This window comes from Triticum dicoccoides, chromosome 5B, assembly GCF_002162155.2.
Source record: "Triticum dicoccoides isolate Atlit2015 ecotype Zavitan chromosome 5B, WEW_v2.0, whole genome shotgun sequence".
Classification (NCBI taxonomy): Eukaryota; Viridiplantae; Streptophyta; class Magnoliopsida; order Poales; family Poaceae; genus Triticum; species Triticum dicoccoides.
Window position 1 is genome coordinate 23,878,042 of NC_041389.1, and position 16,846 is coordinate 23,894,887.

General features: G+C 48.5%; 1 protein-coding gene across 1 annotated transcript; it reads left to right on the forward strand.

The window, feature by feature from the left end:
• The first annotated feature begins 3,494 nt into the window (after positions 1 to 3,494).
• Positions 3,495 to 6,042, forward strand: LOC119307143. Its single transcript, XM_037583241.1, has 2 exons — positions 3,495 to 4,904; positions 5,765 to 6,042. The coding sequence occupies exons 1-2, from the start codon at positions 3,620 to 3,622 to the stop codon at positions 5,830 to 5,832; spliced, it is 1,353 nt and encodes a 450-aa protein (XP_037439138.1). The 5' UTR covers positions 3,495 to 3,619; the 3' UTR covers positions 5,833 to 6,042.
• The last annotated feature ends 10,804 nt before the right edge of the window (positions 6,043 to 16,846 follow it).

The following is a 16,846-nucleotide window of genomic DNA, read 5'->3' on the forward strand; positions in this document are numbered from 1 at the left end:
GAAGCTTCGGTGGTGTGCATCCCCGATTCATGCAGCAGCCCTTCAATGGTTTCGCGGAGTCCTTCCCGGAGATGCAGAGGCACAAATCTGCTCGCCTCCGCGATGGCCAAGAAGCTGTTATTGAGCGGCGGGATGGGGTTGACGACCATGTCGGCACGCACCTTGCGGTCCGCCGGACCAGGCTCAACCGACCAGCCGGGCGGCAGAAACGGGATTGGATTCACCGGATAGTTGGCCATGGTGGAGCAGAGGGCGGAGGGCTCGGGGTGGGCGGTGAGGGCAGTGGTGGGTGGCAGAGTAGCTACAACAGGGAGCTGGGCTTCATTGGGAAGCGGAGCGGGCGAGGAGGTGGAATGCGAGCAGTTTGGGGCGGCCGAGAGGGTTTTTGGTTTCCATTGCCATTGGCGAGCCCACCGCCGCCGCCAACAGGATTTGACCGAATGACCGTAGAAACCACAGTAATTGCATCGGACGGCTGAGACGTCACGGCTCGGTAGACGTGTGGGGGGGGTAGGTTTGAGTGATTGCAGGGGAGTTGTTGATTTGTTGCCGATGCTGGTCAAGCCCTGCTTGATTGTGCTGATTAACATCCATAACTGAAGTTATGGAATGCACGGGCCGCGTTTTGGAAGGAAAGTTATGGCATTTATGGCCAGGAGCGGAGCATGAAAGGCAAAAATACGTGCATGGCAAAATGGCCGGTTGTGTCCCCATTACAAACATTTACCACATAACCGACCCCAATTCTTGGCAATATCAGAAACTTCCGCAGGAGAATATCCGGCAAGCAAAAGATCCGCAATGTGAGAATCAGACAAAATCGGTGGCCAGGAGGAATGTGGAGGAGCATATCGGAAGGCAGAAGAAAGGAAGCTTTACTGCAATTGTGGATAACTCTTGATATTTGAAAACCGGAAACCGCCAATCACAATTGATTGCTCAGATATATCTGGAATGTCCGAGGCACATTGATTGCCCTCATTAATGCTTACCGAGAAAACCTCCTTCTGTGTCGGTTCGATCATGCATGATGGCAGGGAGGAAGAACACGAGGCTTCCTTGCTGTTCTTGTCATGAAAATTCATAGATGCCATAGGGACGAGATCGAACTTACTTAGTGCTTGAACCGAAGAAGGATTGATCGATGTGTCTTGAAATACCGGTTGACTATAACGGACGGCCACAGGGCTACGCGCCGCGATGGGCGCAGGATGCTCATCAGCATGCCATTGGTTATCAAAACGAGTATATCCATTGAAGCGACCATTGAAAAGATGAAAATGACATATAAAATCCGGCCAAATGCGATCTCTGAGCCCATGAATGAAATGACCTACTTTGTTGCCAGCCACAGAGAAACGAAAGGATCGTTCACTAAGGTTAACCACCTTGAATCCCTTAGGATGCCCACCAATACAACATTGCAATGCCACACTAACTGAATCTTCCGAAAGAGGAAAAGAGGCCGAAGAGAAGGAGACCACCAAGAAAAAATCCTTGGTGCTTCGAGAAGGAGAAAAGTGAACCGTTTCTCCAAAACGACGACGTACCTGATCTGCCACTGCAATACCAGGGTTGAAATCCCAATGCAAGAGGCCTTCCATGGTGAGGATTAGAGGTTAGAGCCATGGTAGGGTGGGAGCAGGTGGGAGAGAGGAGAGAGGAGAGAGGAGAGCCATGTCCTTCGTTCTTCCTGCTATTGACAACCAGCTCATTGCTTTGAAGGAAATGCTTGATGTTTTTTGCTCAGTCTACGGGTCTGCGGGTCAGATGACTTATGTTGACTATCTACAGCGTGATTTCTAAAGAAACAGACAGCAAGGCAAAACACAAAAGACAAGGTTACAATTTTTTCTAGATAAGTAATTAAATTTATAAAAGTATCTCTGACCAGAAGAATGTGATTTTCTTCTCACAAAAGTATCTTTTTTGAAAAAATGAACAATTTTCAGATAAGTAATTAAATTTATAAAGACTCAACATTTTTTTGGAAATCTCACTTCAGAAAAACAGGAACAATGTTGAAACATGAGAAAATTTTGAAAAAATGCGAACACTTTTTGAAACAACAAATTTGAAAAAGGCAAACATTGTTTTAAAAAACATGAACATTTTATGAAATTCCTGAAAAAATTTCGAAGTTGAGAACAAATTATGAAAACATGACATTTTTTAATTATTGAACAAATTTTGAAAAGGAGAACATTCTTTCAAAATTCATGAACATTTTCTGAATTGTGAACAAATTAACATTTTTTTAAAATGTCGGAACATTTCATGAAACTGTGAACAAATTTCGAAAACAAGTTTTTTTCGAAATTTCTGAACGTTTTTTGAAACACGAACATTGCTTGACATTGTGAACAAATATATAAAACAATTTTTTTTAAAAAAAAATCCTGAACATTTTTGAAAAAATGAACAAAACCATTCCAGATGTCTTTTGAAAAACGGAAACATTTTTTTGAATACATGAACAATCTTTGAAAGCATCACCATTTTTTTAATTGAACTTTTTTAAAAGCACGAAGTTTTTTAAGTTTCCAAACAATTTGTTGAAACATGAACTTTTAGAAAAATGAAACTTGAAAAATAAAAAAGAAACTAAAAAAGAAACAGAAAAGGAAAAATCAACAGAAAAATGAAAAAAAAGAGAAAAAACCAAAAAGAAACCGGAAAACCGGTTTAGGAACCTTCGGCTGGGAAACTCTAGAAGGTTCCCAAAACCGAAAACGCCTGAACATATTAATGGCCGGCCCAGTTTACCGCTCGATCGCTAGCAGCGTTGCGCAGTTAAGTTGTTACGGAAGAACTGATGTGTTGTGGGAAATCCTTGTCTATACAAGTTCTCGTACGAGGTTTTTTAGCAGAACTTGGCCATCGTGATTAGGGTCGCTCTTTTTTTTTTTAACTTTGCTGGAATTTAACCGGAACTGTTCGTTTTACCTTCCCGCAAAAAAAAAAACTGTTCGTTTTGCCATTTGAGTGTTTTTTATGGTCGATAAAATCTTTCTAGCTCATTGCGAAACGTCGACTATGCGTCGAATAGGATATTCCGGGCTCAAGGGTTTTCGAGGAACCAGATGTTCCTCCGACTTGTTTTTTTTTTTTAGGAATGAAAGCACTTTATTGATCAAATTCCACAGAAGGTGGGATACAAACTGGATCATGTGGCTGGCCAAGACAAACATGACGCCCCGGAGTTAGGTTTCTAGCAAATTTTGCTAACCTAGGAGCTTCGACATTAACAGTACGATGTTCCTCCGACTTGTTTTGTGGATGGCCAGAACAGAACGTGATGCTTTCCAATGCCTCCTAGTACTTTTCTTAACAATGTATAAAGCCCGTAAAACCAAAAAGCCAGAGGTGATGAAGGGTTGGGCTGGCTAGCTTATCCTTCCTTGATTCTTTGGTCGGCTCTAGCAGGCTGCAAGCCCATGTCGCGCCATTAGCCCATTCGGCTGTTTATAGATTAGATTTGAGGCCACCAACTGATGCGCCGCCTCCCGTCCTTGTTCTTGCTTCAAACCCCCACCCGTCCCCAACCCTTGACCTGAGAGAGGGAGAGAGAGAGGGAGAGAGAGAGAGAAGAGAAATCCAAAGAAATTGCCATCCATCCATGGCGTCCGGCTGCTGCGTCCTCGTCGATTCCGGGGCGTACATCGACGACACCAACGACAGCACCAACGACAGCACGGCCCAAGAGTATACTAATACAGGCAGTCAGATCGTGGTTTCCTTATGGCCTGCTCACCCGCCGATCCCCTCCCGTCTCTCCGTGCACTGCAAGTGGATGCGTCCCGGCCATGTCTTCTTCCATGAACCCAAGATCCTTTGCGCGGCGGACTGCTTCTTTGTCCTCCGCATCGCCATCGGCCGCAGCCCCCCACCCATAAACATCACACAGAAGGTGAGCGACTACTTCATCTACCAGTCAGCTAGCTCCACAGGTCCGTCGCTCAAGCTCCTCCCGCACCCTCACCCTCACTTGTTCACCGACAATGGGGTTGCCGTCCTCCCCCGCGGCGACGAGTTTACCATCGCCGTGCTCTCTCAAACCTCATATTACAATTTCCTGCTCTACCTCTTCAAATCTGAGGACTGGTATTGGACCTCCAAGAAGGTGCTGGTGGACTCGCCGCAGCTACCCTTCCCCATGCCGCTCCCCCCTGACCATGTCCATGGCCACTTTCAGCATCATACCAACTCGGTAATCACCATCGGGAGCAGGGGACTCGTTGGCTGGGTTGATCTCTGGCACGGAATACTGCTCTACGACGTGCTCCGTGACGACAACGACAACGACAAAGTACGCCTTGTGCCGCTGCCCGTAAGGCTGGGAAGCCATGGCGGCAATGCGCTTGGTTGCTGTCCAAAGCCTTACCGAAGCGTTGCTGTCCTGGGGGATTGCCTCAAGTTTGTCGAGTTGGAAGTCTCTGGTGATCGTCTTCCTGGTAAAGACCCTGAAACCAGGGGCCCCAATATCAGAATTGATGACTGGGCACTCACCACATATACCAACTGCAACATCACCGGCGATCCCGACGATTGGATAATCGACTTCACTGTCAATGCATCTGCCATCCGAATTGACACAGCAATGCGGTCTGGATTGGTTCACTGCGGAATGCTGCGTAAGACTGAGGCTGCAGAGAGAAACTTGCAAAATCTCTGGACATGTCAGCCTGTTCTCAGCCTGAATGATCAAGGCAATGTTGTTTACCTCATCACCAGGGTCAAATTCCGGCACCCTAAGGCATGGCTTCTTGCTGTTGACGTGGCCAACAAGCAAGTACGAGCAATGGCTAAGATTGAAGCTGAAAGGAGCACCGCCTTGTCGCTCAACTATTTTCCTTGTAGGATCTCATCTCCAGCTACCTGCCTGAATGGGACAACTATGCCAGGTAATTATAATATAGCGTCAAATTCCATGTCCTGTGATTACTTGTATAAGCTGCAACCGCTAAGATTTTTGTTTTTTTTGCCAAATCATAATATTGTTCTCTGGACTTGCAATTGTTAACTACTGAGCTCAATGTGACAATGAATTTCCTTAGAATGCTAACCGAGGAGAATTAACATTGTAGTGATATACTGATGTGAAATCAACTATGTAGTGTTTTTGCCGGTCATGTCCTAAGTTCCGCCTCGCTTGAAGATTGTTGTAGGGACTCAAGTGTATCATTATTCCAAGAAACCAATCAAACACTTGAGTTTATTTACCTACTGAACTTCACTCTCAATTACAAGTAGGGTACATGACAATTGTCCAGTGTCATGTCAGAACTGGTCAGAAGCGATACTGCAGTAGAGAACATATGGTTGGGGTCCACCCGAGAACAAACCATTGGAATGAGATGCCACAAGAAGGTCATTCCCATGAAATTTCTGGCTTTGCGTTGCCATAATTTAGGGAATATTGGATCTCTTGATTTAACAGGGACGTGAATGGAGTGGTGGTTAATTCTTTTTGCAGCGAGTCGAGTGAAATTTACTCTTTTTATTTGCAGTGAAATGAGTAAACGTTAATATTTAACAGTGAATAAAATGAAACTTAACTTGTGCTGATTCCTCCCCCTAATTTGTATCTTGTTTTATTCTAGCATCATATCTTAGCGTGTGATAATTAACATGAAGATTTTTCCCGTTGCTGTTTGAATTGGTAGAAGATGCAACTACATTCTGTAGCATCTCTAATTTGATCTATTTACTATTTGTCTTATCAAAGAGCTGATTTGTTTACTCTCTGTTTCCATGAATGAAGTTACTCGTGGCACACTGATGCTTGGGGAACAAACTGCGGAACAAACTGCGGGTGATGGCGGGAAATGAACTGCGTCTACCAAACCTGGTGAAGGTTAAGGTTTATAATAGTTAATCTGAGTGTTTTACCGGGACACTTTGTATGCTCGCTCGTATGGGGTTGCAATAATGTTGAGGACATTCTTCTTTGCATGTGGTTATATCTTATTTTCCTGTACTCCTAATTTGAATTTGGCAGTATTGCATTACCAGTGTTATTTACATTATTGCATCATAAAATGTGCGTATACTTCATATAATATTTGATGAATACATTGCATTGCATTGCATTGCCAGTAGTTGTTACTAGGAAGGATCGCGTGGTTGCCGCTTGCGGGCCTGGGCGATGTTGCCCAACATAAGCAAACCACATGAAAACTGGTGCCCCTACCTTATCCCCTAATATTTCTCTACTTTCCCAGGCCCAGGCCACAGTCTTCTTCTTAGCGAGATTGGCCTGCAGAAGAAGCTTTCCCCTCTCCCGTCTCATTCTGTGGACTTGGTTGTATTTGTATTTCCGTTATGTCGCAGTAATGGAAAGGGGTTATGCCCGGTTCAAAAAAAAGAAGAAGCTTTCCCACTCTACATGTCAGTCCTACTAGTTTTTACTAGTCTTTTTTTGTTAAAATTATACCTTCCGTTTGCTCGTTGTTCTAAACTGATGTCTTCAACACAGGCAGTGTGTAAAGCTAGTCGTGCATATCCATGCGGTTTCAGAGGTCATTTACAAAATGAATAGACAAAGTCGAGTCGTACTCAACAGATTCGTTGAGCTCCAGCACGGGAAGGAAGGTAGCCAGAGGGAGAGGGAATGGGGGCCTCGGTAGTGAGGAGGGGAGGGGAGAGAGCAGATGAGAAGATGTGGCTCTGTGTGTTTTGCTGATGCCGCTGATTACTAAGCTACACCTACACGCGTGTTTTTTTTTTTGCTGCTGATTGCACGTGCGCTTTTTTTGCCCTGCTGCTGCTGAAATTGCTATAGCCGCAGCTTGCTAGCAGGTAGCAGTATAACATTGTTTTTTTGAGTTGTTGATTGTTTTTGAGATAGCTACCCACTTTATTCCAAGTGGTAGCAGTATAACATTGTTATATAAGTGTAAACTGATGCTTTGTTCCTATTGCTTGCTGCTCTGAATTTTTGTTATGAACCGTATAAACGTTTTGAGCTTGAGATAGGTGTTTGATAGGTACGGAACAAATTATAACGCGAGTGGGATATAAAGAGTGAGCAGAAATAAAGAAAGGTGTACATTTCAAAACAAAAAAAAGAGTCTAAAATAGTACGTAGATTTAATAAAAACAAAAATCAAAATTAAAGGTTCAAACTAATAGCAGACCAAATTAAAACATTATTGAATTACATTTGTAAAGTTTTATTGAATTATTATTTTTTGAACTAAGGCCAAAGACGTTTAGCTATCAAAGTGGACAAATTTAAATGGTTGAGTGATATCACGAGAACGGAAACTATATTTGTGGATTGTTCAATCAACCCGTAGCAACGCATGGGTACATTTACTAGTAGCAAATAAAGCAGAAAAAGTTGTGGGAGAAGAATGAGAAAACCTTTCCAGGAAGGCAAAAAAAGGTGAAGTTACCAAGAAAGGAAAACAAACGAAAATATGTACTGGGACTCATGGTTTAACACACACGTTCTTAACATCAAAGGCCATTTCTTGATAAGAATTTGGCATTAAGCATGGGGCAAAGATGGTAGAGCCTAGGTTAGCAACCATGCTCCGCCCCTCGTCATGGCTCTCCGTACCGGCCGAAGAAGCCGTTGAAGGAGGGGCATACGTATGAAGCTCTTCTGAGAACATATATAGGGCGCCCGCGCGAAGCCCGAGGGATTGTCCCATGATTCGACGGACTCCTCGGTTCCCGCCATGGCCGGGATGCCGCGATCTAGTTTCCGAGAAAACCGGCACACAGTGGGTGTTGCCAGACCCGACGCTCGCAGAATCCGCCTTGCTTAAAGGGGGAAACTGTGAAGGCCCACTCATCCGAAGACAGCGGACCTTCACAGCTTCGAGGACTACTGTCGGGGGGATGAACCTCGGGCCGGCAACGGAACCCGGATCCTTTTCAAAAACAAAGGGGCTAGCACCGCCCCTCGAGCCGGCATGCGCTTGACCGGGTCGCTCGACCCGGCCAAGCCCCGCAACCTGGCCGAACTCTCCGACCCGGCAAGACGCGTCGACTCGGCCTCAACAACTAGCGCAAGACAGCTGAACCCGGCACAACTAAAGCTTCCTCGACAAGCCAGCTCCACCCGTGGCGTGCTCCGCAATCCAGCCACGGGTCAGCTCCCGTCCCGTCCAGGCCGTACAATGGGACGAGTCTTCAATCAACGATGACCAAGGCAACAGTGCCCTGCCCATATGCCTCTGGTCAGCCGGAGCGTGGCAACAGTGCCCCTCACCTACCCGCTGACCAGGGTTGGCGTGGCTACAGTGCCCCCGCCCTCACCGCTGACGACAGCAAGCGGCAACCTGACGGAGAGCCACTGTACACGACTCGACTCGGCCACGCCCTGACGATCGACAAGAAGGCGCACAGTCCCCCTAGGCACGCAGGGCCCGCACCTAGGGGAACCCGGCGAACCACAAGCCCTCAGCGGGTCCCAGCCCGGGTCCCCGGGTGCCGACTGCCCGGACCCACCGACTTGTAAAATTACCATTGTACCCCTGGGGGGTTGGTCTATAAAACCCCCCCAGGATCCCACGCTCATACGGGCATGTAAGGAGAGAAAGGCGAGTAAGCACAGAACTGGCCACCAAGACAGCAACGCCAGAGATAAGGAGCAGCCTAAGCCTTGGCCAGCCTCCTTCCTCCCCCATACAACTCTAGGAGCAACATTGTACTATCGCACATCAAACTACACTCGGCAGGACTAGGGGTGTTATCTCTCCGGAGAGCCCCGAACCTGGGTATGTCCGGCGTCTCGCGCCCGCTCATGCCAATCTCGCCTCTGGAGCCCACCAGCGCCCTCGAGCCTCCTCTTCTCTTTAGCCATCCCTTGGCATCTGCCATGCGCCCACCACGACAGGCATCTTTGCCCATGTGGAACCTCCAATTTATGGAGGACCGATTCCCTCTACTCATTTAAATCATGCCGGCCCTCCTCCTAAGATTGTGAAAAATGAGGACTTTGATTCTTGGATTTATCGCTTCAAGCGTCATTTAAATCATGTGAATACTAATCTTTGGAGAATCATTGAAGAAGGTTTCTATCCGCATGACCGAAGCAACTTCACCCCTAGAGAAGCCACGGATAATCAATTCAATAAGAATGCTCTCTTCATCATCCAAGATGCAATTCCACCTGAAGATCTCCCTCATCTTCGACCCTTCGCCATGGCCAAAGAAGCATGGCATTGTGTTGTTTCCCTCTACAAGGGAAGCGCTAGCATTCAACGTTCCAACTATGAAGTGGTGCAAGATGAAGCCGATGAGTTTGCAATGAAAAAAGATGAAGAACCTCGTGAGCTCTTTCGGAGAGTAACTAAACTCGCGGTCGCACTCCGAGATCATGGGAGTAAGGACACGGATGACAATTGGATCAAGCGCAAATTCCTCAAGGCAATGATGCCTTACCACAAGGCCATGTCCTCAATCATTCGCCAAAGGCCGAACTTCCACTCCTTGTCCTCAAGTGAAGTGTTGGATGAGTTTGTGGTGATGAGCATCTTGGACAAGACCGCCGACAATGCGGCGTTACGCTCTCAAAGAGCAAAGAAGCCCAACCTTGCCTTGAACGCCAAGGTTAGTGTGGAAGAAGAGGATGATGAGGACGAGGATGAGAGGAATCCCGAAGATACCAAGTATGATTATCATGAACACATGGCTCTTGCTTCAAGGCAATTTTGGAGCAAGAAGAACTCAAGGCAAAGCTTCAACAAGAATAACTCAAGTAGCTTCAAGAGCAAGCAACGTGTGAGAACATGTTACAATTGTGGCAATGTGAGCCATTTTGTTGCGGAGTGCCCCTATGAGAAGAGAGAAGACAATGGTGGCAAGCTCATCCGAAAAGACAAAGCCAAGTCTTTCCCCAACAAGAACAACTTCACCAAGAAGACTCGAACTAGAGGGTTGGTGGTTCAAGAAGAATACCATGAGGATGATGATGATGAAGATAGTGAAGCCATGGCCATGGCCTCCGTTGCCATTGCCACAACTCCTCAGGTGTCCCTCTTCGACTCACCCAACGAGAACATCACCGCCAAGTGCCTCATGGCTAAAGCCACCAACAAGGTAACCCCTAACATGAAAACCAACATCATTACTAATCCCTCCTTGACGGATGGCATTGATGAAAGTGAGGGGTCTAATGAGGAGGTGAATGAATTTGAGTCCTTTATGAGTAAGCTCAAGGGCAAATCCAAGAAGCACTTCGTTACTCTCTTGGAACAACTTGGTGAAGCCAATGACATGATCGAGGCTCATGAAGAAACCATCTCTAAGATGGAAGGTCATAGTCGTGACTATGCCGATGAGATATCGGATCTCTCTAATGCTCCTGAGGAAGAGCGTGGCCATCATTTGGCTCTTGAGGAGTCACACAACGATGCTCATGCTAAATTAAACAAAGATCTTGATCATGCTCTTGTTGTATCTCGTGTGCTAAATTCCGAGAAGGCTAAACTTGGCGTTGACCATGCCAGACTCAAGGATGAATTTGATATACTCGACAAGGCCCACAAGGTCTTGAAGGGTGCTCATGCTAACCTCAAGGAGTCTCATAATCAACTCCAAGTGAAGCTAACCAAAGAAAAAGCCACTGAGGGAGTCCTGGATTAGGGGGTATCCAGACAGCCGGACTGTATACATCATCCGGACTATTGAAGCGTGAAGATACAAGACTCAAGACTTCGGCTCGTGTCCGGATGGGACTCTCCTTTGTGTGGAAGACAAGCTTGGCGATCCGGATATTATATTTCCTTCCTTGTAACCGACTCCATGTAAACCCTAGCTCTCTCCGGTGTCTATATAAACCGGAGAGGATGGTCCTTAGAAGGCCGATCACAATTACAATCATATGATCATAGGCTAGCTCTTAGGGTTTAGCCCCTACGATCTCGTGGTAGATCTACTCTTGTACTACACATATCTTCAATATTAATCAAGCAGGAAGTAGGGTTTTACCTCCATCGAGAGGGCCCGAACCTGGGTAAACATTGTGTCCCTTGCTTCCTGTTACCATCAGCCTAAGACGCACAGATCGGGACCCCCTACCCGAGATCCGCCGGTTTTGACACCGACATTGGTGCTTTCATTGAGAGTTCCCCTGTGTCGTCGCTTCGAGGCTTGATGCCGTCTTCAATCGTCAACAACACGGTCCATGGCGAGACTTTTCTCCCCGGACAGATCTTCATGTTCGGCGGCTTCGCACTACGTGCCAATTCACTTGGTCAGCTGGAGCAGATCGACAGCTACGCCCCTGGCCACCAGATCAGGTTCGGAAACTTGAACTACATGGCAGATATTTGCGGAGACTTGATCTTCGACGGATTAGGGCCTGTGCCAGGAGCGCCAGACAGTCAGGACGAGCACGGCCTAGACCTGCCGTCGGACCATGCTCGGGACATCACCCCAGCAGTAGCCCTGGATCTAAATCCGGAGCAGGTTGCGTTGCCTAAGGACGGAGGGTTGGACCCCGCCCCGCAGGCCGCATACTCATCGGCGGTAGAGCCGAACACAGGTCTCACCTCTGTGGAGGCCTGTAACCACGAGCCCCCGGACTCGTATCCGGTTGTTGGTTCCGGTCCGCATACCCTCAAGCCAGCCAAGCCAGGTTGGGCTCCGGTAATGGAGTTTACCGCTGCGAACATCTTTCAGCACTTGCCCTTTGGCGACATGCTGAACTCATTGAAGTCCCTCTCTTTGTCAGGAGGCTTTGGGCCGAACTATGTCCGACTTGAGTGGGAAGCAGGTGACGAAGGAATCCGCTGCCCACCCACCACCCACTTCATTGCCATGGTCGATGATTTAACCGACGTGCTTGACTTCGACTTCAAAGATATCAATGGTATGGACGACGATGCAGGAGACGTACAGGAGCGACCACTCACAGGGCGGTGGACGACCACCTCTTCATACGATATATATGGTGGACACTCCAAAAGAAACCAATGGAGATGAGGCAACGGAGGATAACCCCTCCAAGAAGAAAACAAAGCATGGGCGTCGGCAGCGCCGCTCCAAGCCCCGCCAAGGCAATACCGGCACCGGAGACGAAAACAATCCGAACGGTGCCGACGATGAATACAACCCCGATCAGCCCGCCTTCGAGCAGGCCGAGCAGGAAGATGGGTAGGACAGCCCAGACGAACAGGCGACGGACGGGTATCCGTAGGAAGACAACTACATGCCTTCCTCCGAAGATGAGATTAGCCTCGGCGACGACGAGTTCGGCGTGCCCGAAGACCCCGCGGAGCAGGAGCGCTTCAAGCGCCGGCTTATTGCCACTGCGAGAAGCCTGAAGAAGAAGCAGCAATAGCTTCAAGCTGATCAAGACCTGCTCACAGATAGATGGACAGAAGTGCTGGCAGCCGAGGAATATGGACTCGAGCGCCACACGGCTGACCGGCCGCCTCGAGGTCGGGATAAAACGGCATATCAGCCCGAATACCAGCCTGCACCCCACACCAGTTTACAACGGCCCGGGACAATACTCAGGACCTGCGCGATAGACTGGATAACACCGCAGGACAACCAAGATCGATCTACAGATCACGGGGGCGTGCCGCAGCACATGACGATGACCGTCATACTGGATACACTAACAGCAAATTCGACCGGGCCGAACATAACCAGTCAGACGCAGCCGGACTGCGTCGCGACATAGCCCGGCACAGAGGCGCCGCACACCCCCTCTGCTTCACTGATGAAGTAATGGATCATGAATTCCCAGAAGGGTTCAAACCCGTAAACATCGAATCATACGATGGCACAACAGACCCCGCGGTATGGATCGAAGATTTCCTTCTCCACATCCACATGGCCCGCGGAGACGATCTACATGCCATCAAGTAGCTTCCCCTTAAGCTCAAAGGACCCGCCCGGCACTGGCTAAACAGCCTGCCCGCAAAATCCATTGGCAGTTGGGAAAACCTGAAAGACACATTTCTTGACAACTTTCAAGGCACATATGTGCGACCTCCGGATGCCGACGACTTGAGCCACATTACTCAATAGCCCGGAAAATTCGCCAGGAAATTCTGGACTCGGTTCCTAACTAAAAAGAACCAAATAGTTGACTGTCCGGATGCCGAAGCCCTGGCGGCCTTCAAGCATAATATCCGTGACGAGTGGCTCGCCCGACACCTCGGCCAGGAGAAACCCAAGTCCATGGCAGCTCTCACGACACTAATGACCTGCTTTTGTGTGGGCGAGGATAGCTGGTTGGCTCGCAGCAGCACTACACCACATTCTGGCACGTCAGTTGTCCGTGACAAGCAAGCTACGGCGCAACAGACACAAGCGACGGAACAACGGCGACAACACCGAAGACACGGCGGTTAATGCCGGATTCAGCGGATCCAAATCCGGCCAGCGGAAGAAGCCATTCAAAAGAAACAATCAGGGACCGTCCAGTCTAGACCGTATACTGGAGCGCTCGTGCCAAATTCATGGCACCCCGGACAAGCCAGCCAACCACACCAATAGAGACTGCTGGGTATTTAAACGGGCCGGCAAAATAAACGCCGAAAACAAGGACAAGGGGCTGCACAGCGACGATGATGAGGAGCCCCGGCGTTCGAACACGGGGGGACAGAAGAAATTTCCCCCCAGGTGAAAATGATCAACATGATCTACGCCACTCACATCCCCAAGCGGGAACGGAAGCGAGCACTATGGGACGTCTACGCGATGGAGCCAGTCGTCCCCAAATTCCCATGGCTAGCTTGTCCAATCACCTTTGATCATAGGGATCACCCTACTAGTATCCATCACGGCGGCTCAGCCGCATTGGTCTTAGACCCAATCATCGACGGATTCCACCTCACGAGAGTCCTTATGGACGGCGGCAGCAGCCTGAACCTGCTTTACCAGGACACAGTGCGCAAAATGGGCATCGATCCTTCAAGGATCAAGCCCACCAAAACCACCTTTAAAGGTGTAATTCCTGGAGTAGAGGCCCGTTGTACGGGCTCTATAACATTGGAAGTGGTCTTCGGATCTCCGGACAACTTCCGAAGCGAGGAGTTAATCTTTGATATCGTCCCTTTCCGTAGTGGTTACCACGCACTGCTCGGACGAACCGCATTTGCTAGATTCAATGCGGTACCACACTATGCATACCTCAAGCTCAAGATGCTAGGCCCGCGCGGGGTCATAACAGTCAACGGAAACATGGACCACTCTCTCCGTACAGAAGAGCATACTGTAGCCCTCGCGGCAGAAGTACAATGCGGCCTCCTCCGGCAAACCACCAATCCGGCGACGATAACCTCAAGCTCCGTCAAGCGAGGTCGGAACACCACGCAACAGGATCACCAGGCATGCCAAGAGAACGACTAGCAGTCCGGCCTCCCTCAAATCCCATCAAAGCAGCATTCGTGCCACGCGTACACAGTTACGCACTCAAAATACCATGGGCACAGGCGGAGGCGCAGCAGTGGCTCAGTCAACAATGCGGTATCGCCGCCACACGCTTCGTAACCTTTCCTTTTACCTTTCAGGACATTGCTTTAGTGTAGCCTCTCCAAAAGAGCCGGATTGTCGGACTTACATAGGAGAGAAAACCAAGGAGGCAACAGGCTTTGCGCACAGAAGGAAATACCCAGGTGGAATCTATTTACGATCGTTATACCTGCTTTATCTATCTATACGTGGCCTGCCTCTAGATAGGGTATGTCAAATAATCCTATTTATCTCCGCTTAATGCATTCATTGTAAACATACGCTTAAACGTATTAGTCATCAATGGGAGATCATATATAGCGTCAGCTTATTACTCTTACTTGGGCATTTTTTTCTTACAAATGTCCATTTGATATTGCATCCGTACACTTTGGTACGTTCAGTTTGCCAGGGGCTTCTTATGGCGCCCCATAATATGGCAAGACAAGTCCGAACACTTTAAACAGTGTGGCACCCCGAACTTATAGCATTATATGCATCAACTCTGAATCATGTCTTGGGTCTACAGTTCGGATAGCCCGGCTCTCTTGTTTTGGTGCCTTACGTTCTGTTATATCGGCTAAGGTAGCGCAGGGAGAACTACTGCGATTGTGTCCCAGTTCTTCTGGATGAGCACCTCAGTAGAGAAAGCCAAAAACTGAGCGGCATGATGTGGCGAGAGCTGGTCGCTGTTCGAGAGGTCTTAAAATCCTTAAAGATTTTTCCGCTTTAGGCGATAATTCGGCTTCGTCCGATTTAGGCGTATATAGCGCCCCAATTCGGTCTTCCGGATTCTAGGGGCTTTGCCGAAATTTAAAATTGTAGATTTCTATGGCTAACTGAAGGTTATAAAGCTGCATAGTCCGATTGCCTTGTTCGCTGCGCTGGACACATCCTTAAGGGACCAAACATTTGGATAAAGAGTGTCCGGGTTTTCCACGAACACCCCAGTACTAGTTACATGAGGGCGGAAGCCGACGACTGGCCTACTTTCAGAATTTTATAAACAGCCGCACAGAAGGTAATATTTTAAATAACAAAAGCACTACATAGCGCAAGTAACTTCGTCTTTAAATTACAAACATGACAAAAGTGAATTCATTCTAAAATCATGTCCTTGGTACATTCATCGGCCGCGAGGCGAGCGCCCTTCATAACGCCATTATAATATTTCTCCGGAATGCGATGCGGCTTGCCCTCTGGTGGCCCGTCCTTCACAAGCTTCTCCGCATCCAGCTTGCCCCAATGCACCTTCGCACGGGCAAAGGCCCGGCGGGCACCCTCAGTGCAAACAGATCGCTTGATGACTTCCAGTTGTGGACATGCATTCACCATCTGCTTGATCAGGCCGAAGTAGCTGGTGGACAGGGGCTCACCAGGCCACATCCGGACTATGAAATCCTTCATAGCCACTTCGACCGCCCTATGGAGTTCGACCAACTGCTTCAGTTGGTCACTCAGAGGCGTTGGATGTTCGGCCCCAGCATACTGGGACCAGAACAACTTCTCTGTTGAGCTCCCCTCCTGAGCACGGTAGAACTCCGCGGCATCTGATATGCTGCGTGGCAGATCTGCGAACGCCCCTGGAAAGCTCCGGACTCGGGTAAGTAAAAGAAACGCCTCCTCCACATGTTTGCTTTGCATAAAGAATTTCTTACCCGCCGTTATCTTTTTGGCCTCCTGGACTTCCTGTTGTGTCTTCTCGGCTTTGGCCTTGCCGTCTTTTATACTTGCAAGGGCCTTCGCAAGCTCGGCCTCTTTTGCCTTAAGCTCATGCTCCACGGACTCGAACTTCTTGCCGAGCTCCTGGAGCTCTTCTTGTACCTCGCCCACTCAGGCTTCTTGCTTTTCACACTCCTTGCGTTCCAAGGCCGCCGTGTGTTCGGCCTCTGACAGCGCTTTCTTGAGAGACGCCACTTCGGTGGTGGCCTCTGTTACCAAATCACGACGCTTCGTCGTTAGAATAACCAATTTTCTCTATCCTTCATTATATGAGAGCGGGGAATCACTCACCTTTGTTCTTTTCGAACTGCCTCCTTGTGAGGTCGAGCTCTCCCTGCGCCTGCTCCAGGTCCTGTTTCAGTCCGGCGATCTCGGCCGTACGGACCGCAGCGGCAAGCAGCACATCCTGCTTATTCACATTCAAACTTATTGTTAAACTCCTGTGGATTATAATTGACCCTCTGTTTGGTTTTTCCTTCCGAACACCAAACAGAGTATCAGGGGCTACTACCTATCGGGTGGTAATTTCACACATTTTCATTACTTACCTCAAAGCCTGTTAGTAGGCTGGTGCAGGCTTTGGTTAGTCCGCTCTTTGCGGACACAACCTTCTGAATCACCGCACTCATAAGAGTACGGTGCTCTTCATCCATGGAAGCGCCCCGAAGCGCTTCCAGCAGACAATCCGGCGCCTCGG

Bases quoted from the DNA above. Each gene is read 5' to 3' on its own strand.
- LOC119307143 (XM_037583241.1), top strand. From the start codon at position 3,620: ATGGCGTCCGGCTGCTGCGTCCTCGTCGATTCCGGGGCGTACATCGAC. The intron at 4,905-5,764 runs GTAATTATAATA...CCATGAATGAAG, and splicing joins GAATGGGACAACTATGCCAG to TTACTCGTGGCACACTGATG.